Source organism: Nannobrachium achirus (assembly GCF_963921795.1).
Source record: "Nannobrachium achirus genome assembly, chromosome: 14".
In the NCBI taxonomy this organism is placed as follows: domain Eukaryota; kingdom Metazoa; phylum Chordata; class Actinopteri; order Myctophiformes; family Myctophidae; genus Nannobrachium; species Nannobrachium achirus.
The window spans coordinates 55,566,975-55,593,530 of record NC_137821.1 but is presented as its reverse complement, the minus strand read 5'-3'; the positions used below and the strand labels follow the sequence as shown (position 1 = coordinate 55,593,530).

The following is a 26,556-nucleotide window of genomic DNA, read 5'->3' as shown; positions in this document are numbered from 1 at the left end:
ATTAACGCAGAAGAGGGAGAGATACGCACTTTTTCACCCATACACTGGGCCGTGATGGTCGGCCGTGGTTAGGATTTTAGTTTTGCGACCGCTTGTAAACAAACTAAACTCCTTCCTGAAATCGTCAGAGTACATGCTTCGTGCAAACGTACAAAGCTTCCGGGGATCTTCAAAATAAAGTGTAAATGAATGGTGAGTTAGATGGTGTCCAATGTGTTAACAATGACCAAGCTTGTTGTTATTATGAGCTTGTTCACTAATGGTATGGCCCATTTCTCATTTGGTATGATCCATTTTCATTGTAGAATAGCTCATGATGACAACACTAGACTTCAGTTGTCCTGCAGTTTACAATGTGGACGTGTGTGTGTGTGTGTGTGTGTGTGTGTGTGTGTGTGTGTGTGTGTGTGTGTGTGTGTGTGTGTGTGTGTGTGTGTGTGTGCGTGCGTGCGTGCGTGCGTGCGTGCGTGCGTGCGTGCGTGCGTGCGTGCGTGCGTGCGTATGTGCGTGCGTGCGTGTACTAGAGCTACTAAGGGTATTAGGACATTTTATGGTAAACTGTAAGATGGCTTGATGTATCAGAGAGCTGACCAATGGTTTGAGTGGTGCTTGAACAGTTTGTGTACTCTTTAGAATGTTTTATATTTCTACATAAATATAACCTCACATATAACCACGTCCACACCTGAAAGGAGACGAGAATTGGTTTAACAATAGGCTTCAGACAAACATTACAACTCAACCAAAACAGCATGGAAGTCTGAGCTACACTGGATAAAGTTCTGCTTCAGTGTCCCTGCCTGTCTAACACTCTTCCACTCAGTGGCGTGGGCAGTAATTCATTAGTGGCCTGGCACAAAATGGGTGGGCACTGCCCACATATGCTATGAAAAGCTTTAATAGATAGGTTAAAGGGATATTTCACTTTCAAAAAACCTTTGGACATTTTATCGTCTAATCAGGCTTTTATGAACACCCTGAACAGTTTTTTATATTTATATTTATATTGTATCTGTTGATTCATATTACCCTCCTAATACGTCAGCAGGCAGTGTTTTTTCAATACCTTTTTTCATTTATTTGTAATAATTCTTTAGGAAAAAAAAAATACAATAAATCATTTTTAAAAAGTTGTTTTAATAAATACTTTTTAAATGCGAAAACGAAACGTGACCAACAGATTGTTGTCCGTCCCGAATCGACGTCCAACCATTAATCATTAAAATGCATCCTGCAAGTTTCTGCAAGCTCACAACACGTTGCGGATGCGAGGCGTTGTGAGCTTGTAGATCAACCAGTTTTGGCACGGAACACCGTGACAACGAAGTATAAACAGATTCACTTGGGTGTGTGTGTGTGTGTGTGTGTGTGTGTGTGTGTGTGTGTGTGTGTGTGTGTGTGTGTGTGTGTGTGTGTGTGTGTGTGTGTGTGTGTGTGTGCGTGCGTGCGTGCGTGCGTGCGTGCGTGCGCGTGTGCGCGTGCGTGCGTGTGAAGCTTGCCCAGCAGACTAACACTGCACACAACAATATATAATATATAATAAACTTCCAATCCAAGGGACAGTAGTGGGGAACACGGCACCAACAAAATGGTAAATGGTGCATTTACAGTATACAGTAGTGATGCGCGGGTCAGGTTTTTTTCATAACCCGCACGACCCACAGCCCGCACGAAACGTAACCCGCCCGCGCCCGCCCCGCAGAACAATATACAAATCAACGAATCCGCCCGCCCCGCAACCCGCATTTAAAAAAAAGATGGTATATCATCTCCAGAATAGCTCATCTGTAGCCTATACGGCTCTTCTAAGTACCCAACGTCGCTTTACAGAAAGGTTTACAGTAGCACAATATTGTCATGGGCTAAATAAACAAACGTGTTGTTCAAATTGGGGTTTAGCCTAAAAGACATTCATTCAAAGACGTTCATTCTCTCTGGGGCATCGTCGGGGGTAAGAATGGCGTTTCAGGTTTTATGTCAATCATATTTATACAGCGCAGACAGCAAAAGACGGACAATATTACATTCTGTTGGTTATTGATTCACCAGATTGGAGAGATGGGATCATGGGAGCGACTCGAGGTGGGCGCATGGTGATTTTCCGATGGCCTTAAAGTCCGAGTGACTTAAAGTCCGAAAGGCTGTTCAATTTAGTAGCCTATATGAGAGCGGAGACACACAGGAGGAGGAGAGAAAGAGGAGGAGAGGCGGCTGACTTTGGATGCGCAGCATGTGATGTTTAAGATGTTAAACTTGGTCTCACACATCACACATAGGCCTATGAGTGATTACTTTGTTTGATTTGAAAGCATGATGGATAATAAAGACCTGGATGTTACCTCTTATTGTGTGATCCAGGATGGATGCAGTCAATTTGAAGAAATAATAATCCAGCATGGACAATAAGAAAGCACTGGCCTACGTTTTCATTCACTTCTTGGCTGAAAATCTATTCTATATAGCCTATATGTCATTTTATAACCTAGTTTAAACTAAGGGAGGCGGGAGCTGCTCGACTCTTTTCAGACGAGCGCTGACACAATTGAGTGCGAGAGCTTAATTGAAATGACCTACATAATATATGCGCAGTGAACTGGAATTATATAATTAATTATTTGGGAGCAGGTGTGTAAAGATTCTAATCTATAAACATCTCAAATAGCTTTTATACTTTTTTTAATTAGATTTGGCCTTATATATTGATATGTGCTCAGATCTGGCTATTTATTTGCTGGCTTTTAGGCTAATTCATTAATTGTTTTAATCATGCCAACCTCGATCTGTGCATGAGGGGGGGGGGGGGGGGGGGGGGGGCTCTCTCTCTCTGAGACATCGGATTCGGATCTCCGTGCCGCTCCTCTCTGGCGCATTTTAAAACATGCTCGCTCGCTCATGCTCGTATTCAAACGTTATATTCTTATTCTTATAGGACTACTCTTATTAAGAATAAAAGGCAAATAAGAACAGGTGATTATTCTTATTTATTTTTTGCACATGAGAGTGGTGATAACCCGCCCGCCCGCCGCCCGCCAATATTGAGTCTCAAACCTTGACCCACCCACCCACGCGGGCGGGTTGGCGGGCGGGTGGGGGCACCGGGTCGGCCCGCGCATCACTAGTATACAGTATAGCGCATCCAAGGCGCTTTACAGAGATTGTGCGTTACATTTACACACACATTAATTACATTCGGCCAATTTCACACACACATTCATTACATTCTCCCATTCACACACACATTCATTACATTCTCCCATTCACACACACATTCATTACATTCACCCATTCACACACACATTCATTACATTCACGCAATAACACACACATTCATACACCGATGGCAGAGGAAACAATGCAAGGCACCAACCTGCTCATCAGGAGCAACTATGGGTTCAGAGTCTTGCTCAAGGACTCTTCAACACTAACTCTGGGGGAGCCCGGGATCGAACTGGGAACCCTTCGAGGACTACAAGCTACAACGTGTTTACCTCAGTGTTTGGGACATGCTCCGTGCTTAGAGTTATGTCTCCGTGCCTGCAGCATTAACGCGAGCACACACACAGTGCCACACACACAAGGAGTTGTGCTCTGTGCGCATCATCAGAGAGAGTGTGTGATGCATGTCATAGGCTACATATATCAATACGTCCGACCCGAATGGACGTCTGACCATTAACCATTGGAATTTGGAAATGTGTCCGTCCCGAGCAGAGTCGGCGGATATGCTTGTCATTGTGGGCAGTTGTATCAGCAACATTTCAGAGTAATGGACTGTTTTACTCTGAAACTCTTACAGACACAACAGTGATCATAATTGATCAGACTGCTGGTGCTGGTAGGCTGAGGAACCAGCAAACCTTCCAGTCTGTGTTTACACCAGTTTGACAGTCAAATGATTATATAACTGGATGTGATTATTCCCTAGCAGCCAGCCATGATGGATCACATATCACATACTGTAGTCACTGTACCTTATCATTATTCTAGGCCAGGGCTGCCCAAAAGGTAGATTGTGATCTCCCAGTAGATCACAAAGGCTGTACAGGTAGACCACATGACGTACATGCCCCTAACAAATAATTATTTCCCCACTATTTACTGTATTTTCCCATACTATATAAGTGTGTTTTCTCATATGTAACGCCATATGTAAATTGTGTAAATTGGGTGGGTAGATCATGTTGAGCTGGTCATTTTAAAAGTCCAAAAAGTGTGGGCACCCCTGTTCTAGGCAGTGTGGGTTACCATGATGTCAACCTTATTCACACTCTTCGAATTCTCACCATAGTATTCATGTTATGAAATCACATAATAAATAGTCAAACTAAACTAATACAAATAACTGTGGTAAATTAGTCTGACCTTAGGACCTGCAGTCTACAATGTGGACTCTTTAGTCCAGCAAAGATCAGCTCCACGGATGAAAGGTCCAGTTTGGTCCCACTGAGGTCCAGTTCTGTTAGATGTGAAGGATTAGAGCTGAGAGCTGAAGCCACACCGTCACAGTCTGTCTTTCTGAGGTCACAGCCAGAAAGTCTGTAAAGATTAAATGTAAAATTAAACAGGTGGGTTAGGGTTAGGGTTACTGTCAATGCAGTCAACTAAGAGATCTTCTACCTAGCTAGAAATGGTGTACGGTAGAGCGACACCATATAGCCAATGGTGTTGAACATTCAGTAAAATAGCAGATCTACAAGCTCACAATATGTTGCTTATTGAGAGCTTACATAAACATAAAAAACAACAACATACATTGAAAAGAATAATATAAATAAAGACTGTGAACCTTCATGCTCCCCAGAGGATGACTCCAACCGATTTTAGTGTTGAAATAGTCTTTCTTTCTACCGCCATAATTAGGTCAAAATGTTCACTGTCACAACATTTCTAAATGTACTGCTTCAGATTGTCATGAAACTTGTTGATCACATTTATTCTCCCCACAGGATTAAACCTACTGCTTTTACTGACCTCATAACCTCTAATCTAGTGCCACCTTTAGGCCAAAATGTCCCCTTGCAGACAAAAATCTAATGTAAGGATTGTCATGAAACCTATGGAGCACATTGATGCTCCCTGGAGAATGAACCCTACTGATGAAGTGACCCCACAACCGTTCATATAGCACCACCCTTTGGCCCCAAAATGATTGGCCGTGGACCTCCATCATAAAATTATGTTGTGCCATTGTCCCACATTAAAGAAATATTATGTTGTTAAAAACGTCAAAGCTATTCAAGAAAAAATGCAGATCTACAAGCTCACAACACATTGCAACTTACATTGTGAGCTTGTAGATCAGCTGTTTTAATAGTGTCAACGAAAATTACACATACACGTCTCGTTATATTTTAGTCATCAAATAGCTTTTTTTAGCTCATCACCGTCTTGTCTTTGCCATGACAAAAGGGACGTTATCGCCAACGAATACAACACAGACAGACAGACAGACAGACAGACAGACAGACAGACAGACAGACAGACATATAAATAAATGTACAATCATACTAATGATTTACATGAAGAAAATGAATTGAATATTAATTAATTAATCAAATTAAAAATACATTTCTCTAAATCAAATATGTGTCAGTTTTGCTTTTCATGAATTTTATTAAATAGCCTACATGTCGAAGATCTGTGTTATAATTATGAAATAAATAACTCATAGGAAACAGGAGACAGGCAGGAGACAGTTTTATCAGCACAACTTCAAAGTAATGGACTGTTTTACTCTGAAACTCTTACAGACACAATCATAGGCAGCAGGTATTGAAGGCCCAAATGCTATGCTGGGTATTTGACAAATTATATATAATATATGTGTGCACAGCATTATATAGGCTGCTTTGTGTGTGTGTGTGTGTGTGTGTGTGTGTGTGTGTGTGTGTGTGTGTGTGTGTGTGTGTGTGTGTGTGTGTGTGTGTGTGTGTGTGTGTGTGTGTGTGTGTGTGTGTGTGTGTGTGTGTGCGTGCGTGCGTGCGTGCGTGCGTGCGTGCGTGTATGAGAGCTGTTGCTGAAGCCCCCAAGTAACGATTAGTTGATAATTCAGCAAGGCTAAATTGGTGGTCAGGCTTCAATTTGGGTCAATCATAATGTTGATATACTGTACAGTACTGTATAGTCATGCACTGACGTGATGATGCGCGCAGCGCACAGCTCCTGGTGTGTTTGGCACTGTCTGGCCCTGTGTGTGCTCGCGCTAATGCAGCAGGCACAGGTCTGAGACTTCAGCAGTAAGCACGGAGCATGTCCCAAACAGCAAACACAGAGCCGGTAAATGGGTTGACAGTGTTGTAGCCAAAGGGAGCTTGTAGCACTGTGCGGTGTTCTACTGTCCCTTGCATTGGATGTCTATTTTGCGCCACTGCGCTGTGTAGAATCGCCTCGTCCATACAACACTAACCTCGCGCCACAAGGCTTTCTCTTGGGAAAAACTGGTGATAGTCCAACACACACACACATCTCCCAAGTAAAGCCTGACTTATACTTCATAATACGATGTGTTACATGCCAAAAGTGGCTGAACTAAAAGCTCACAATGCGTCACGTCTATATTCCAGACGCGGACACTTGCAGTAAACTTTGCTAGGGACAAGGCTAAATTGCACAGCAATATTATTTCTTCTTAATACACTACATATGGTCTGGTCTTAATAAATGTCCTCCCTTTTGATTTTGAAACAGAAACCTTGTTATTATGATATCTTTATCCTTTCTAATACTATTGCTTGTCATTTCAACCTGGCACTGTGTATAAATTGGATAAAAAAGAAATTGCATGCCAACTCTCCCATTCCAACATATAGCTCCTCCAAACGTTTGGCTCACCAAACTCTCCGCCGCCTGTTGGACACAACAGTGATCATAATTGATCAGATTGCTGGTTCTGGTGGGCTGAGGAACAAGCCAACCTTCCAGTCTGTGTTTACACCAGTTTGACAGTCAAATGATTGCATAACTGGATGTGATCATTCCCTAACGGCCATGAAGGATCACATACTGTAGTCACTGTACCTTATCATGATTCTAGTCAGTGTGGGTTACCACAGTATTCATGTTTTTATAATCACATAATACATAGTCAAACTAAACTAATACTTTTTGAGAATTTGTCAATTAAGTTAACTAAGAGATCTCCTATGTAGTTAGAAATTGTGAAATGTAGAGCGCCGCCAAATGGCAGATGACCCTATTCTGGGCAGAACATTTAGCAAAAATAGCAGATCTACAAGCTCACAATATGTCACACGTTGAGAACTTACATACACAACATAAACAACATATATTGAAAAGAATAATGAAGACTGTGAGCCTTCATGCTCCCCAGAGGATGACACCAACTGATTTTATTGTTCAAATAGTCTTTCTTCTAGCGCCACCATTAGGTAAAAATGGTCACTGGCACAACATGATGTGTGAAAATCTAATGTGAGGATTGTCATGAAACTTATGGAGCACATTGAGAATCAGCTCTACTGATGAAGTGACCCTTTCATCTAGTGCCACCCTTTGGCCCCCAAATAACTGGCTGTGGTCCTCCATCTGAATTTTGTTTTGCCATTGTCCCACATTAGGATGCATCAAAATGCAATGCAAAATGTAATGTCAAAATTGAGAACTGTTCCATGTTGAATTTTGTTACAGTGTCTATACAAATGATTTTAGCAAAGTTTGCGGGAAATTCACTTATATTTAGCGGTGCAGCGCAGCATGTCAAAAAGTGTAATTTCGGGTGATTTTAGAACTCCCATTACTTGTCAGGTGGAAACCTAAACAACAATTAGTTTTTGAGAAGATGTTTTTTGAAAACAGCAAAATGTGTTTATTAAAGAAGAAATATTTACATTTTCCTTGAACATCACTGAAAAGTCCATTATCCATTGACTCCTATTCTATGCTCTAACATAAAAATGGCTGTATCTCTGAATAAGTTGAAATTAACGCAGAAGAGGGAGAGATACGCACTTTTTCACCCATACACTGGGCCATGATGGTCGGCCGTGGTTAGGATTTTAGTTTTGCGACCGTTTGTAAACAAACTAAACTCCTTTCTGAAATTGTCAGAGTACAAGCTTCGTGCACACGTACGAAGCTTCCGGGGCTCTTCAAAATAAAGTGCAAGTGAATGGTGACACTGCATATCCATAATAATTTGAGTTAGATGGTGTCCAATGTGTTAACAATGACCAGGCTTGTTGTTAATATGAGCTTGGTCACTAATGGTATGGCCCATTTCTCATTTGGTATGATCCATTTTCATTGTAGAATAGCTCATGATGACAACACTAGACTTCAGTTGTCCTGCCGTTTACAATGTGGACGTGTGTGTGTGTGTGTGTGTGTGTGTGTGTGTGTGTGTGTGTGTGTGTGTGTGTGTGTGTGTGTGTGTGTGTGTGTGTGTGTGCGTGTGCGTGCGCATGTGCGTGCGTATGTGCGTGCGTGCGTGTACTAGGGCTACTAAGGGTATTAGGACATTTTATGGTAAACTGTAAGATGGTTTGATGTATCAGAGAGCTGACCAATGGTTTGAGTGGTGCTTGAACAGTTTGTGTACTCTTTAGAATGTTTTATATTTCTACATAAATATAACCTCACATATAACCACGTCCACACCTGAAAGGAGACGAGAATTGGTTTAACAATAGGCTTCAGACAAACATTACAACTCAACCAAAACAGCATGGAAGTCTGAGCTACACTGGATAAAGTTCTGCTTCAGTGTCCCTGCCTGTCTAACACTCTTCCACTCAGTGGCGTGGGCAGGAATTCATTAGTGGCCTGGCACAAAATGGGTGGGCACTGCCCACATATGCTATGAAAAGCTTTAATAAATAGGTTATATAGGGATATATAGGGTTAAATAGGGATATTTCACTTTCAAAAAACCTTTGGACATTTTATCGTCTAATCAGGCTTTTATGAACACCCTGAACAGTTTTTTATATTTATATTTTATCTGTTGATTCATATTACCCTCCTAATACGTCAGCAGGCAATGTTTTTTCAATACCTTTTTTCATTTATTTGTAATAATTCTTTAGGAAAAGAAAATACAATAAATCATTTTTAAAATGTTGTGTTAATAAATACTTTTTAAATGCGAAAACGAAATGTGACCAACAGATTGTTGTCCGTCCCGAATCGACGTCCAACCATTAATCATTAAAATGCATCCTGCAAGTTTCTGCATCTGGAAAATAGCTGATCTGCAAGCTCACAACACGTTGCGGATGCGAGGCGTTGTGAGCTTGTAGATCAACCAGTTTTGGCACGGAACACCGTGACAACGAAGTATAAACAGATTTACTTGGGTGTGTGTGTGTGTGTGTGTGTGTGTGTGTGTGTGTGTGTGTGTGTGTGTGTGTGTGTGTGTGAAGCTTGCCCAGCAGACTAACACTGCACACAACCGCCACAAAATAAACTTCCAATCCAAGGGACAGTAGTGGGGAACACGGCACCAACAAAATGGTAAATGGTGCATTTACAGTAAATAGCGCATCCAAGGCGCTTTACAGAGATTGTGCGTTACATTAACACACACATTAATTACATTCGGCCAATTTCACACACACATTCATTACATTCTCCCATTCACACACACATTCATTACATTCACCCATTCACACACACATTCATTACATTCACGCATTCACACACACATTCATACACCGATGGCAGAGGAAAAAATGCAAGGCACCAACCTGCTCATCAGAAGCAACTATTGGTTCAGAGTCTTGCTCAAGGACTCTTCAACACTAACTCTAGGGGAGCCCGGGATCGAACTGAGAACCCTTCGAGAACTACAAGCTACGAGCTCCCTTCAGCACAACAACATGTTTCCCTCAGCGTTTGCATGTTCCTTGCTTAGAGTTATGTCTCCGTGCCTGCAGCATTAACACGAGCACACACACAGTTCCATACACACAAGGAATTGTGCTCTGCGCGCATCATCAGACAGTGTGTGATGCATGTCATAGGTAAGCTACGTATATCAATATGTCCGACCCGAATCGACGTCTGACCATTAACCATTGAAAATGTGTCCGTCCCGAGCAGAGCCGGCGGATACGCTGGTCATTGTGGGCAGTTGCCCAGGGGCGCCGAGCCACTTTCGGCGGCCCCGTGTGCTGAGCGCCTCTCAGGTAAAATACATTTCTACTAATTACCCATCAACCCATGTGTCAGCAGTGTCAGGAGGGAAGACAAGTAGACAACAACAAAAGAAAATGAACAGAAAGAAATCAAGTGGGGCGCAAAACAAGAGGAAGAAGAAATGTTTATCATATCCAAAAATGTACATCTTCTTTTACGGGTGGCGTGGCCGTGCGCGCCAGCCCTGAGTCTTCTAATGTTACCGGTACCAGTGATGGTCTGCCGAGCCTGCCCAGGTTGACCTGGTGATTCTGGTATGCAAGCTGCTGGAACGCATGTGAGTGAAAATGATGATGATGAAGATGATGAAGAGATTGAGGCCATGGACGGCGAGGGTGAAAAAGAGAGTGACAGTGAGACAGAGACTGCAGCAGCAGCACTGGGTGGGTTAGAGTCAGACTCTGATGACCCTGTCATTTTATCTCTATCTGATGACCCCGCATTGTGGCCAAAACAAATCAATGACTCTGTCAGTTAAAAGGCTAAAAAAGAGCAAATTATGGACTATAGTTTCCCACAAAATACTGAGTCCCCTCCTCGCTGATTTAACAAAAGTCACTATTTCATTACACTCAAGAATGGAGTAAAAATAAAGAGAACATGGCTAATGTACTAAAAATCTGAGGATAGGGTTTTCTGTTTTTGTTGCTTGCTCTTCGGGAAATGTGACATCAGTCTGTCAAATGAGGGATATGATGGATGGAAACATGTCAGGGATATTCTAAAAGCTCACGAGCAATCAAAGCACACACCCGTTGTATGGAAGCGTGGCACGCGTTCATGATTGGCATGGCTTCTATGAAGACTGTGGACTGGCAACACATGGATCAAAGAGAGAGAAAAAAAATACTGGAGAGAAGTGCTGTGCAGAATTATCTCCATCATCTGCCATTTAGCTGAACGCAACATTTTCGTTTCGTGGGACATCAGACAAACTGTACGAGTCCTCCCATGGTAATTTTTTAGTTACTCATATATGGAGACCCCTTCATGATAGTTATGTAATGTCAAAACATGCCCATATATGGACATTACCAAACATTATAGAATGACTCATATATGGGCATAAAAGGGATGTCACGTGACATCACTTCCTGTACTGAAAGACATGTGACATCACTTCCTATACTGAAAGTCAGACCATCGTGACATCACTTCCTGTCATTACCAAATATGGGCATTCCCATATATGTCAAGGTCAAGGTCAAGGTAAACTTTATTGTCCACAAGGGACATTTTTCTTGGGCTTTCACCCCTACTGCAGCCACACATAAAACATCAATGACAATACTAGAATACATAAAGTACAGAGGGGGGACACAACAATACACATGTGCACAGAAAGTAGTTGTCAATATCACTGTCAGTTCTATTTCAGAGCCTCATTCAACATTTTGGTTGACACAGGGACAAAGGATTTTTTAAACCTGATATAGTGCCATATAGGTTCACTATACATTCTGCCAGAGGGCAGAAGTACAAATTCTCCATGTAAAACATGGGTAGCATCACTCACTATTTTTTGAGCCTGTCTTAGTGTGGTCTGCTCATAAATGGACTGCAGAGAGGGGAGTTGTCCTACTCCGATGATCTTCCCTGCAGTCTGCACCAATCTGAGCAATTTGGACCTTATTAACAACACTTTCTCCGTCCTCAACCGTACTTCCTTTGAAGGATCAGGTAGCACACTACATGCCTTGTGGCATCCACACATTAAACTTAGTTGTTTGTGATGCTGCCAAGTTCTTTGTGCAGGCTGCCAATTTTGTATATTAATAGGTTGTATATTCTTCAAAGAATATACAACCTCTTTAGCTCTTCCCCTCCTCGCTGGGCAATACTGAAAGGGCCTACACCATGCTTTTAAAACTATATTTTTTGTATAAATATATGCTCAAAATTGAGTCTTAGACAGGTCTTAACCCTCAAACACACACTCTGACCATTCCTTTTGTTTCTACTAGCTGTGCTATTATTAGGCTCTAAAGCTGCAATACCAAAACGGCCTTTGTTTGCTCAGTGGCGCATCTAGTGGGGTTTTTTCCTCTCCTCTCCAACGTTGACAACAAATATATATTGGGCCAATTAAAAATAGGATAATGTTGCAGCTCTGATTATAGCCTACTGTAGGCCTATGTTGTATGATATAAGCCTACTGTCAAATGACACAGGGCGACCGTCTAGACATTAGAGAACGTTAATCTACAGTAGACAATCAACCCCACCCGCATTGTATTTATGTATAATGTATAAAAATGTTTGAAATTTAACAGCCCATTTATTTATTTATTATGGCGATAATGTACCATCTGCGGCGCGAGCGGCCCGCGAGCGCAGCCCGAGACGGTGCACCAACGTCGGGCACCTACGCTCGGTCTGGTCGCTCGACCCGCTCCTCTTCCTCCTGGTTGGAGCGTTTTCATCTGCAGCGCAGATGGTTCATTATCGCCAAAAAACATTGTTCTACCGTGAGAGATACGTCGTATGCAGTGAAGAAAAGAATATAGCCTGGTTTATAGGCTGTTATATAGCCGGGGATAAGGACCGGGGTGTTTTACTCACTCTAGCCGCGAACAGTGACAGAAGAGGCGGGCTGTGAAGCTCTCTCAAGCCGGCGACAGGGAGGGGAAAAGCGATAGGAGAGGCGGTCTATCACGGACACGGAGGAGGAGGGAAGGGGGTCCGACCGGCATGGACCCCCTGCGGGCCGGGGAGCAGCAGGAGGAGGAGGAGGCCAGCGGCGGCCGCTTAGCGGCGCTGCGACTCGGAGCGGCCGGGGAGGAGGGAAGCTCCATGGGCGGCGGGGACACCGTCTGCTCCCTGCCCGGGGAGAGAGACCTGGGCAACGGGGGTACGGCGCGGGCCGGGGCTGGTTTGTGGTTTGTGGTTTGTGGCAAAGGCAAAGCCAAGATTGATCTGGGCTTTTCTTCACAGCCACAGACAGGACCATCGCCATTAAAAATAGTATTTTGTTTCCTTGATAGAAGGGACGAAGCTTGGGTCCTCGCAGTCTATAACGTCACATAGTGCAATCCAGGAACGTTAAGACTTCTCCTTGGACAAGTTGATAGCAAAAATGTTGATAGAATAAAAGAAGGAAATGACTATACAGGGAGGCAGAGTGAGAGCACTGAGTGAGCAGCCCCAGAACAGTAAGCCAGCTGCAGATGGAGGTGGAGGCTAAGCAAATTAGAAACAAATGAGGGGCTGGGTTTACAACAGTAGCTCTGGTTTTTACCTGAAGGGCGGGGGGGCGGGGGGAGGTGGGGGGGGGAGTGCGTGTGACGTCACATACGTCAACTCTCAGAACAGCACTGTTCTGAGAACCCGTGGAAAGCTTTTCAACTCTGCCTTCCCAAAAACAGAGAAAGACACAATGGTCAGAAATAGGACTTTGTGAGGATAGAAGGTGCCAGTGGGACCCCAAAAAAAGGTTTTAAAATAGAAAGTGAAATTTCATGGTGTAGGTCCTTGAAGGAAAACGTGACTGATTCTGGGCTGAATGTAAAAGCCCTCTCAGACACCCACTGGGAATCACATATAGAGAGCGTAAAGGTGTTGCGTTACCACCTAGAAGAGGTTCACAAAGCACTGGGAGCGCTGGAGGACTATGCACTCCAGCACAAAGATGGTGTAAGGGCAACAGAGGCCAAAAGCCTATCAAAAGAAATAATAACGGGGCCATTTATCGTGAGCGTTGTGGTGTGTCATGACATTTTGTTTCAAATAAATAAAGTGAGCAAACAACTACAAAGTCCCACAGTCAGCATGGAAGCCCTTCTAAACAAAATCTGTGCTGTCATACTATTTCTCAAGGACTTCAGAGAGAACAGGTTCATGGATGCGCGCACAGACGCACGAGCGATTGCTGAATAGGCCACAGTGGAAAAAACGCTTGATTCCCAGAACAGCGACAGAGGAAAAAAAACAGCTCTATTTGATTACTACATGTTTGATATATTTCTCCCCCTGGTTGACAAGGCTCTATCCAGCATCAGAGAGCGATTTTCACAGCTAGATAGTTTCAATGATTTATATGGATTCCTCTTCAGCACCACGGACATGTGGACAGCGATTGAAGACGGCACACTGCCTGAGAGGTGTAAATGTTTTGCTGAGGAAATGGGGGACATCAATGCTCAGGACATGTGTCTTGAGATAAGACTAATTGTCAACAGCTATCCCCAAAAAAGCCTAAATAAAGTGTTGCCCTGTGCATACTGTTGACTGTGCCAGTAACCGTGGCCTCTGCCGAGAGAAGCTTTTCCAAATTGAAACTCCTGAAGAACTACATGAGGTCAAGCATGTCTCAAGACCATCTCAATCGACTAGCAGAAATAGCTATCGAGCACGAAATAGCTTGCGATTTGGAATACTCCAGAATTATAGAAGACTTTGCTGCAGCAAGGCAAGAAAGGTCCACTTCTAGGGGGTTGGGTAAAACTGATAGTTCATCATGCATAGGATGCGTGTGTGTGTGTGTGTGTGTGTGTGTGTGTGTGTGTGTGTGTGTGTGTGGCTGGGCGCTGTCCCCGGTGCTGAATGGAGCAGAGAGAGATAGTCACTGCCTTGCTTGCTTTTCGTGTTGTTGTAATACTGTAAATAGAACTGTAGCCAGTTAGTAGGCACTGATTCTTTTGTTTTGTTTTTTCATTGTAGCAATCATTGACAGTCAGTTAACCAAAGTTTGAGAATTGAGAAACAACAGTCAATAACCGAGAGAGAGAGGGAGAGAGAAGCAAGCCAACTGCGTCGCGTGAGAAGACAGACGAGATGTATTATGTTCACTTATCAAACTTTCTTAATCCTCCCCATTTAGACACATACTGTTGCTGTGAAGTAAAGTGATGATTATTTCATTTTTAAGTAAATGTGTTATTTCATTTTCAAACAGTACCGATCAGTCCCAAGGGTTTTTGGTCAGGTATCCCAGCTCTAATACACATCAAATTCAGGGTGAGCTTGTAGATCTGCTATTTAAAAATAATAATCTTGCAAAAAAGATATTCTTTTGCAAGAATAATATTCTTTTAAACATTTGAATACAAATAGGCCTGGTAAAAATAGTGGAAATGGCAGATCTAGAAGCTCACAACATAAGTCCTCATGGCTCGTGCGTCAGCAGAGAAGCAATTATTAAAGGTCAAATGACATTCTGTTTTTACCAATCATAAAAGTCTTTGCCCTGGTCCTAAAAACATGTTTTAAAATGTTTAAACTTGAAAATCCACTCCATGGAGCCATGGTCTCTCTCTCTGTTTAGGTGTCATGAAAAACGGTCTGTCACCTGAAATACTCTATAATCACCACCAGGGGAGCCTCTCTCTCCCACTCATTCTAACAAATATTAGTATAGCTTGAGTACAATTTTGAATATTTGTACTTTACTTGAGTATTTCCAATTTTCAATTCTTATACTTCTACTCCACTACATCTCAGAGGCAAATGCACTTTATCTCTCCACTACAATCATTTGGATTTTGATTATTAATACAAATCACTCACTTCAGCCCATATAGGCCAGCAGTTCTCAAACTGGTACCCAAAGTGGCCACTGGCCACACACACGCACACGCACGCACGCTCACACACACGACACACACACACACACAGGTCCGCCCAGCTCCAACACAATGACCGAGAGATGCATGCTCGCAGACGCGATGCATGTGTTTCGCTGCTTTGCTTTGGTACAAGACACACTGTGACAGACACACACACACACACACACACACACACACACACACACACACACACACACACACACACACACACACACACACACACACACACACACACACACACACACAGAGGCTGAGCTGAGCCCTGACGAGGCACACACAAACAGCATCGAGAGTCGCGAGTGTTTTTTTCTTCACCGGGACCGACGTTACCGGATCTCTGTGGTTACATCTGTACCCCCGCGGAGTTCAATTTAGACCGTACGCGGTAACGTTATAGCTCTGCTCCGCGCTGCAGAAACACTTCACGGTCCTTCTGTAGTTATTATAGTAACATATTTTGTCTAAATGCCTCCGTTTAGAGAACCACCTATTGCTTGTGTTATCATAGCGTTTTACTGTCTGCTCTCCGAGTCGCCGTGCCCGTGTGTGTGGAGGGAGGACAGGGCAGCGTGGAGTTATAGTCGGCTGCTCCACGGTCCACGGAGCTCTGCCCCCGGGAGAAGTGCACTGTCCTCGGGGACTCGGTGATGAGGAGGGAGGCGCTGTCCACCGACCCAGCCAGGGCGGAAAATACATAGCGATATATAGCGATTTTCATTATTTCACAAAAGCATAAACTGACTACTTGATATGAAGGATATTGATGTAAATAAGATATCCGAATGGGTAAATATATTTTATATGCCCATATTTACAATTAAAGGATAATATAATGTAAGAGGTCACTTCCTCAAAACTTGGGCTGTGGAGAAATACAGACAGGGACACTGGGAGAGGGGAGAGAGGAGGGGGAGGGGGGGGGGTGAGTCCAGTAGCCAATGAACTGTGCGTTTGAGACTCATTATGCAGAAACCAGCACAAACACACAGATAGCAGGAAAACCACTGCATGTCAAAAGTTGCGTTTTTTTTGGTGTAATTGAGGCCAGGAAACATTAAAAAAAGCATAAAAAACTCAAAATTTATTTTTGGATGTCACCACCCCTTTAACTCCCAACATATGGCAAAATGAACAGTCAGTCTAGAAAAGCAGCACCTGTTTTGCACTTGTTTTAGATTTAGGTAAAAAATAAACGGTAGAAACCCATTAAAACAACAGGACTGCACACCTGCATGAGGAATCTAGCCTGTCTTATCTTACCTTATCATTATTCTGGTCAGTGTGGGTTACTATGATGTCAACCTTATTCACACTCTTCAAATAAAGTCTCACCACAGTATTCATGTTATAATCACATAATAAATAGTAACACTAAACGAATACAAATAATGGTGGTAAATTAGTCTGACCTTAGGACCTGCAGTCGACAATGTGGACTCTTTAGTCCAGCAGAGATCAGCTCCATGGATGAATGGTCCAGTTTGGTCCCACTGAGGTCCAGTTCTGTTAGATGTGAAGGATTAGAGCTGAGAGCTGAAGCCACAACTTCACAGTGTGTCTGTTTGAGGTCACAGCCAGTACATCTGTAAAGATTGTAAAATCAAACAGATTAGACCACATTCACTGTCAATGAACTAAGAGATCTTCTAGCTAGCTAGAAATGGTGTATGGTAAAGTGCCACCATATGGCCTATGACCCTATTCTGGGCTGAACATTCAGCCAAAATAGAAGATCTACCGCAGGGGTGACCACCTTTTCTTGTTGACTTGAGATCTACTTTTAAAATGACCATCTCAACATGATCTACCCACCAAAACAACTTTACCTGTGGGGGCTTTGGAATAGAGGCTAAATATAAGTCAGACGCATTTAAATAGCAGGGGGAAAAAATATGGAAATAGTGGAGAAAAAAGTATTCTAGCCATTCTGTAAGGAAGTAGTAGGTTTTCGGGTTTTCTTTGTAATGCTACTGACTCTCGAAAACAAAGCATTGCATTGGGGGTTTGCCTATTTTAGAAGCCACAAAGGGAGTTTAATTATAGCCTATATATTTTAGGGCATATCATGTGTTCTACCTGCATAGCCTTTGTGATCTACTGGTAGATCCCAATCTACCTTTTGGGCACCCCTGATCTACCGATGCAGGCTCACGATATGTCGCACATTGAGAGCTTACATAAACAACAACATGCATTGAAAAGAATAATATAAATAAAGAATGTGAACCTTCACGCTCCACCAGAGCATGACCCCTACTGATTTTAGTGTTCATATTGTGCCACCATTAGGTCAAAATATTCACTGTCACAACATTTCTAAATGTACTGGTCAGATTGTCATGAAACTTGTTGATCACATGTATTCTCCCTACAGGATTAAACCTACTGCTTTTACTGACCTCATGACCTCTACTCTAGTGCCACCTTTAGGCCAAAATGTCCACTTGCACATGTGTGAAAATCTAATGTGATGATTGTCATGAAACTTATGGAGCACATTGATGCTCCCTGGAGAATTAACCCTACTGATGAAGTAGCCTCGGAAACCCTGGCTTTTATGTTGGTGATAGGAAGAAAAATTAAGCCTGGGGTATAAACCTGCTGTATATTTTTTCCACTGTCCCACATAAGAGAGGATAATATGTTGTTAAACATGTCAAAGTTATTCAAGAAAAAATCCAGATACAAGCTCACAACACAGGCTTGTAGTTCAGCTGTTTTTATAACTGTCAATGAAAATCACACCTATCATGTATCGTTATATTTTAGTCATAAAAGAGCTTTGTTGATCTACCCACCAAAACAACTTTACCTGAGGGGGCTTTGGAATAGAGGCTAAATATAAGTCAAACGCATTTAAATAGCAGGGGAAAAAATATGGAAATAGTCTGACCTTAGGACCTGCAGTCTACAATGTGGACTCTTTAGTCCAGCAGAGATCAGCTCCATGGATGAATGGTCCAGTTTGGTCCCACTGAGGTCCAGTTCTGTTAGATGTGAAGGATTAGAGCTGAGAGCTGAAGCCACAACTTCACAGTGTGTCTGTTTGAGGTCACAGCCAGCACATCTGTAAAGATTAAATGTAAAATCAAACAGATTAGACCACATTCACTGTCAATGAAGTTAACTAAGAGATCTTCTAGCTAGCTAGAAATGGTGTACGGTAAAGTGTGCCACCCTATGGCCGATGACCCTATTCTGGGTTGAACATCTTTTGGGCAACCCTGATCTACTGGTACAAGCTCACAATATGTCGCACATTGAGAGCTTACATAAACAACAACATATATTGAAAAGAATAATATAAATAAAGAATGTGAACCTTCACGCTCCCCACAGGATGACCCCTACTGATTTTAGTGTTCAAATAGCGCCACCATTAGGTCTAAATGTTCACCGTCACAACATTTCTAAATGTACTGGTCAGATTGTCATGAAACTTGTTGATCACATTTATTCTCCCTACATGATTAAACCTACTGCTTTTCCTGACCTCATGACCTCTAATCTAGTGCCACCTTTAGGCCAAAATGTCCACTTGCCACATGATGTGTGAAAATCTAATGTGAGGATTGTCATGAAACCTGGAGAATTAATCCTACCCTAAGATACCGTTGTTCCCTATTGAGCTTGGCACATTTCCTGGGGCAAGCTGCCCAGATCACACATGTCACACGTGTCTTCTTATTTTTCCACTCTCAAAAAGCGCCTGCAATGTAGTGCATTTGAAACGACATTGCAGTGCACATCATGGGGTGATCACTGCTTGCCTAATGTGAATTGTTTTATTTTTGTTTATCTTTTGTCTGTTTATTTCGTTGCTGAGTGAGGTCAGCAGACAAAGTGACGTGAATGAGATGAAAAAACCTGGGTGAAATGTGCCAATATCAACAGGAAACAACAGTAATATGTTGTTAAACATGTCAAAGTTATTCAAGAAAAAATCCAGATATACAAGCTCACAACACAAGCTTGTAGATCAGCTGTTTTAACCGTCAATGAAAATCACATGTATTGTTATATTTTAGTCATCAAAGAGCTTTGTTTAGCGTAAATTAGTCTGACCTTAGGACCTGCAGTCTACAATGTGGACTCTTTAGTCCAGCAGAGATCAGCTCCACGGATGAATGGTCCAGTTTGGTCCCACTGAGGTCCAGTTCTGTTAGATGTGAAGGATTAGAGCTGAGAGCTGAAGCCACAACTTCACAGTTTGTCTTTTTGAGGTCACAGCCAGCAAGTCTGTAAAGATTAAATATAAAATCAAAGCGATTAGACCACATTCACTGTCATTGAACTTAACTAAGAGATCTTCTATCCAATTTGAAATGGTGTACGGTAGAGCGCCACAATATGGCCGATGACCCTATCTGGGCTATTCTGGGACATTTATTCTCGCCACCGAATTAAACCTACTGCTTTTACTGACCTCATGACCTCTACTCTAGCGCCACCTTTAGGCCAAAATGTCCACTTGCACACGTGATATTTGAAAATCTAAAGTGAGGATTGTCATGAAACTTATGGAGCACATTGATGCTCGCTGGAGAATTAACTCTACAGATGAAGTGACCCCACAACCTTTCATATAGCGCCACCCTTTGGCCCCCACATAATTGGCTGGGACCTCCAACTGATTTTTCTTTTTTTTGGCCCCACAAAAGAGAAGATAATGTTGTAAAAAATGTCAAAGTTATTCAAAAAAACTTGCAGAATTACAAGCTAAGGCTGGGCAATATATCGAAAATATATCGATATTGAGGTATCAACATGCGAGGTCATGTGTCAAATGAATTAATAGACACACTATGCATGCACGTAGCACGTGCAAAAAAGCAGTCCATCTGTAACCAGGTGTGGTTATTTCAATAAAACCATTGTTGGAAATGGAAATAAGGCATTTTATTTCTTTATTCTACAGTATGTGTACTACTGTGTGCATGCATGGATATGCTATTCATTATGTGGGTTAGGCAGGCAGTGGACCTAAAGAAGAAAAACATAAAAAAATATATAATGCAATTGTTTTGACTAATATCGCGAGTAATATCGATATCGAGGTATTCAACAACGTTATCGCATATCGAAGGTTTTCCTAATATCGCCCAGCCTTACTACAAGCTCACAACACGTCCCAACACCTTATGAGCTTGTAGAGCACCTGTTTTAATAGCTGTCAATGACGCAGTGAGCAGACTCTGCTCACTGTCCCTTCGGGCTATAGGATCTAGCTCTAAAACTCGAGTGAGGCTGTTTAGCTCTATGCTGTGCGCACTATAAAACTACAAAAGGATGTCCATGTACAACGTTGTAAGAGGAATCCTCTCATTTGACTCCTTGACGATCTTGTCAGCATCACACTGGGTACTGGGCATGCACGTGGATGCGTGTGCTTGTGCGCATGCATTATGAGGCGTCCCCCCACTTCTAAAAGTAGTACTACAACACTGGACAGAAATACAGATGGATAAATAAAATGTACAATACTAAAACTAATGATTTACACGAAGAAAATGTATTTAATTCATTCATCAAATTAAAAATATATTTTTCTAAATCAAATATGTAGCAGTTTTGCTTTTCATGAATTTTACTAAATACATGTGGAAGATCTGTGTTGTTATAATTAATAAATAAATAACTCATATATAGAAAAGTTTTATCAGCAACATTTCAGAGAAATGGACTGTTTTACCCTGAAACTCTTTCAGACACAACAGTGATCATATTGATCAGACTGCTAGTGCTGGTGGGCTGAGGAACCAGCAAACCTTCCAGTCTGTGTTTACAACAGTTTGACAGTCAAATGATTACATAACTGGATGTGATCATTCCCTAGCAGCCATGATGGATCACATACTGTAGTCACTGTACCTTATCATTATTCTAGTCAGTGGGGATGTCAACCTTATTCACTCTCTTCAAATACAGTCTTGTATTATTTTATAATCCCATAATAAAAAGTAAAACAAAAGTAATACAATATAATGATGGTCTGACCTTAGAGTCTTCAGTCTACAATGTGGACACTTTAGTCCAGCAGAGATCAGCTCCATGGATGAATGGTCCAGTTTGGTCCCACTGAGGTCCAGTTCTGTTAGATGTGAAGGATTAGAGCTTAGAGCTGAAGCCACACCTTCACAGTGTGTCTGTTTGAGGATACGGCCAGCAAGTCTGTAAAGATTACAAGTAAAATCAGAAATGACCAACAGAGTAAACCACATTCACTTTTGTAGAGGTGGATGGCAAGGAATAAGACACTGGAGAGCATGGATTCACTTCACATTGACTATTCTTTGTTAGTTCAGCTTCTCAGCACAACAGCATGGCATACACTACATGTCACTTCCTGTTACACCCTTCTTCATAACACCTAATAGGCAGGTAAGGTACAGTGACACCAAGTGGTGCAAATAAGTAACTGCATGCATTAGTTGTAGAGAACTGTAGGACACAACATTTCCTCTCTTTGTAGAAAAGGAAAATTCCTATAAGGCAAAATAGAAAATCAGAACCTGCACTCAAGCATAAACATAAACATTTCTAGCTTGTGCTCAGTACTGTGAATAAAGTGAGTAACCCAGAAAATAAAAGCAGGGTAAACATGAAACATGAACTCAAAATACACTGTTTCAACTTTCACAGATCTGGAATAAGATACAACTGTAGGACTCTTTTTTTCAAACACTACATTGCATCACCTTCAAAATAACACAAAACAAAGAGATATGTTGACATGCTATGTTAGGAAGACAAATAGCTAATCAGTCACATATTCTCGCATCCAGTTAGGCTTCTTTCTGACACGTGATTGTTTAGGAGAGGGTGGAGAGGCACTGTCAGGTGAAGCAGGAATGTCCTGTGGATGTGCGGCTGCACAGCGATCAGGAGCTAGGTGAGAGGCGTTCCATCTTCGGCCATCCTCCAGCAAGTATGTGCTTTGGGCCACCTTCTTTGTGACTCTCAGTGGAGATCCAAACTTTGGGTGAGCTTTGGGCACATGGAGAGGTGTTTTCACCCGCACACTATCCCCTTCTTGAAAAGGCGGAGTGCGTGCGCCTCTTTTTCCATCCGTATAAGCCTTCATCTTGAGTTGACGGCTTGTGACTTTCTCTCGTACCTGTTCATCTGAGACAGGTTCAGCAGGAGAGGGCGGCAGGACAGTCAACTTCGTGCGCATCCTCCGGCCATGCAGTAGTTGAAAGGGAGACACACCTGTAGCTGCATGTGGTGTGGCACGGTAAGCCATCAGGAAGGCAGTAATGGCAGGCTTCCATGGCACAGATTGTGTAATAGCCATCTGCACACTCTCTTTCAGAACACGATTAAAACGCTCTATGGCGCCATTAGCAGCTGGGTAATAAACAGATACTCTGTGATGTACGATGTCCCGTTCAGCCAGGAAAGCAGCAAAGTCAGCAGAAGTAAACTGTTTTCCATTGTCCGTGACAATGGATTCTGGGTTTCCTTGTCTGCTGAAGACTGAGGAGAGGAAGGATGTAACATCCTTTGTAGTGATATTCGCAGTGAAAGCAACCTCTGGCCACTTGCTGTAGTAGTCGGTCAGGGTGATGGCATATCGGCAGTCCCATGTAGCAGTTTCAAAAGGACCAACAATGTCCATTGCAAGCTTTTGCCATGGCCTGTCTGGGAATCGAACTGGTTGTAGTGGAGCAGGGTGTGGCATTGCAGTCTTGTCGTTGGACTGGCATGGCTGACATGACTGAATAGTAGAATGAACAAGGTCGTCCATCTTAGGCCACCAGTAGTACTCTCTCAGGCGTTGCTTGGTACGCACCACTCCTTGGTGTGTCTCATGTGCAAGAGCCACCAGAGTAGCACGCAGTGAAATTGGCACAACCAGACGTGTTCCTCGAAGCACCAGTGAGTTTCCCACTGACAGTTCATGACGTACACGGAAGTATGGGGCAACGACTGGACTCAGCGGTTTTATCTTTTGTGGCCAGCCACGAGCAATCTGGTCACGGAGTGCAGAAACCTCTGGGCAAGAGTCAGCAGCAGCCTCAAAGTCAGTAATGGGCAAAGCAGCAAGAGCATCAGTGATGTAGGCAACCATTTCTGGCTCAGCATCCAAGGCAGGGTCAGCAGGCCCGGGGAGTGGTAGACGGGAAAGGCAGTCAGCAGTGTAGTTCTCTGACCCTGGGCGGTAAATCACATCATAGTCATAGGTCAGGAGCCTGGCAGACCAGCGTGCAACGCGCATTCCAGCACGACCTATGCCTTTAGTAGTAAGCAGTGTAGTGAGGGCCTGATGGTCAGTACGTAAGGTGAATTTTCGCCCCCACAAGTATGTGCGCCACTTCTCAACGGCCCAAACACATCCCAGAGCTTCCTTCTCTACAGTCGAATATTTGCGTTCCACTGTGGTGAGAGCCCGGGAGGCAAAAGCCACTGTACGTTCCACGCCATCAGTATGATGCTGGGTGAACACGGCTCCCAAACCGTAATCAGAGGCATCAGTGGACACCACTGTAGGCAGGGAAGGGTCGAAAAGAGCAAGGGCAGAACTGTTCACCAGTAGTAGTTTGATTTTCTCAAAACTTTTCTGTGCCTCACTCGTCCAGTGAAAGTCAGTGTCTTTTCTAATGCATGCCGGCATCGGCTCGGATTCAGTTGCATAGTTAGGAATGAACTTTGAATACCATGACACGAGGCCTAGAAAAGAGCGGAGGGTAGCAGCATCAGTCGGAGCTGGGGCATTCAGAACAGCTTCGATGTGCTCTTTATCAGGAGCGATACCTTCAGCTGACACCACGTGACCCAGGAATCGTAGACTTGACTGATTAAAGCAGCACTTTTCCTCATTCAGGAGCAGACCTGCCTCTTGCAGGCGGTGAAGGACTTCCTTCAGACGAGCATCATGCACTGTGCTGTTGGCTCCATAGATGATAATATCATCCAGATAATTCTGCACACCTGGCAGGCCTTTGAGGATGGTAGCCATCATCTTCTGGAATGCAGATGGTGCAGAGGAGAGGCCATAGGGCACACGGCAGTAGCGGAAGAGTCCTTCATGGGTAATGAAAGCAGTCAGGTCCCTACTTTCCTCATGTAGAGGCACCTGGTGGTAGGCACTTGCGAGATCAATAGTTGAAAACACTGCGGCTCCCCGCAGAGTGGACAGCAGCTCATCAATGTGTGGGATTGGATAACAGTCTGTAATGACAGCCTTGTTTGGCTCTCGGAGATCCACACACATCCGAATGCCTCCTTTCTTCTTTCGTGTGACAACGATAGGAGACACCCAGGGAGAAGCATCAATTCTCTCTATCACACCAGCATCCAGTTGTCTGTTTATCTCTTCTGTGACTGCATCTCTCACAGACAGGGGCAAACGACGCAGTTTTTGTCGAACCGGGGTCACAGAGGCAGACATTTTGACCCGGTGAACAAAATGTTTAGCACAGCCAATTAGTGGTGGAGAGGAGGACAGGTGCATCACAGGAGCAGTTTGAACAGGAGCAGGAGGAGGAGGAACAACAGCACCCCCTACAATGTGAATGTTCAGTGCAATCATCAAATCCAGACCCAGTAATGGGGTCCCCTTCTCCACAACAAAGAAGGTTGCTGCAGCAGTGACATCATCCCTGGTCACCAGTGCTGAAAGGCATCCCAGCACAGGAATGGGTGACTTGGTGTATGTGATTAAACGAATAGCAGGTGGTGTAAGGGGTGACTCACCAAAATGTTCCTCAAACACACTGCTAGGCAGTATGGACACTGGGGATGCAGAGTCCACAACCAGGTCCATGGCATGGGCTGGTGAATCTGAAGGCTGGATCTTGACATTGCATTTTATTTTATCAGATTGACAGGCAGTCTCTTGAATGCATAGGACAGTCAGTTCAGGCACCTCCACTTCTCTCACTTGATGGGTAGGAGCAGAGCGACACACTCTGGCAAAATGTCCTTGCTTGTGGCAGGATTTGCAAGTAGCCTTAACAGCAGGACATGAGGGAGCATTGGCAAGGTGACTGTCAGATCCACATCTGAAACATGTACGGGAGGACTTCCCAGTGGCAGCAGTCGAGTGCAGGTGTGGATGGTTTATGCTGAGGCCGTGGTCTGTGTGATTTCTTCTGCACTGCTTGTACTTTAAAGCTAGGTTTCTCTCCAACCATGCATTTAGCTTGTTCAGCTGCAGACTCAATCTGTGTAGCAAGCGTGATAGCATTGTTCAGAGTGAGGGTAGGCTCCAGCAGTAGTTTTTCCCTATATGGGCATTTGTGACATATTGAATAAGCTGATCACGCAGCATCTCATCAGTCTTATCACCAAAGTCACATGTAGATGCAAGCTCTCTGAGAGCAGCCACATATTGGGTAACAGTCTCATGTGGGCCTTGTAGTCAGGTTTACTATGTATTTTTGTTGGATTTTTATGGGGATTAGTAAAACTATACATTTTTGGAATCTTCAGAGCATGGGGAATCCAAAAATCTTTGTTGCCATTTGCTCAGACACCTGCAAAGTCGCCATTTTGGCCGTTCAAAATGGCCTACATAAAATACATAATTTGTGCTATCTTGGCTACTAGACAACCTAGAAACTTAATTAAACATGCCAATCCTATGTTTTCTGGGTCAAGGAATAGAATGAGTAAATGATGGGTGTGTAAAATATTCCGGACCCCCACCCCCTTTCTGGTTGTTATCTATTTTGGGACCACCCAGAACAGTACGCCAGCCAGTTAATGTCTGATTTTCATAATGTTAGAGTTGTTTTGTAGGGTTTAAACATCCTGAGTTCATTTATCACACTTTTAAAGCAGCCAGAATAACCTTTCTGACTTTTGGTTGGGGTCTTTCCTCACCTGACCC

The 26,556-nt window shown here is 43.2% G+C and overlaps 1 protein-coding gene across 1 annotated transcript in view; it reads right to left on the bottom strand.

Annotated features, from left to right (window-relative positions):
* Window positions 1–8,594: 8,594 nt before the first annotated feature.
* LOC308298151 (protein NLRC3-like) overlaps window positions 8,595–26,556 on the bottom strand; it is a gene marked incomplete at both ends in the record, with an annotated part of 57,230 nt that continues 39,268 nt past the window's right edge. Inside the window, 2 exons of the mRNA XM_080741707.1 lie at window positions 8,595–8,616; window positions 18,613–18,786. Coding sequence (XP_080597833.1) covers window positions 8,595–8,616; window positions 18,613–18,786 — 196 coding nt within the window. The remainder of the gene's footprint in view (window positions 8,617–18,612; window positions 18,787–26,556) is intronic.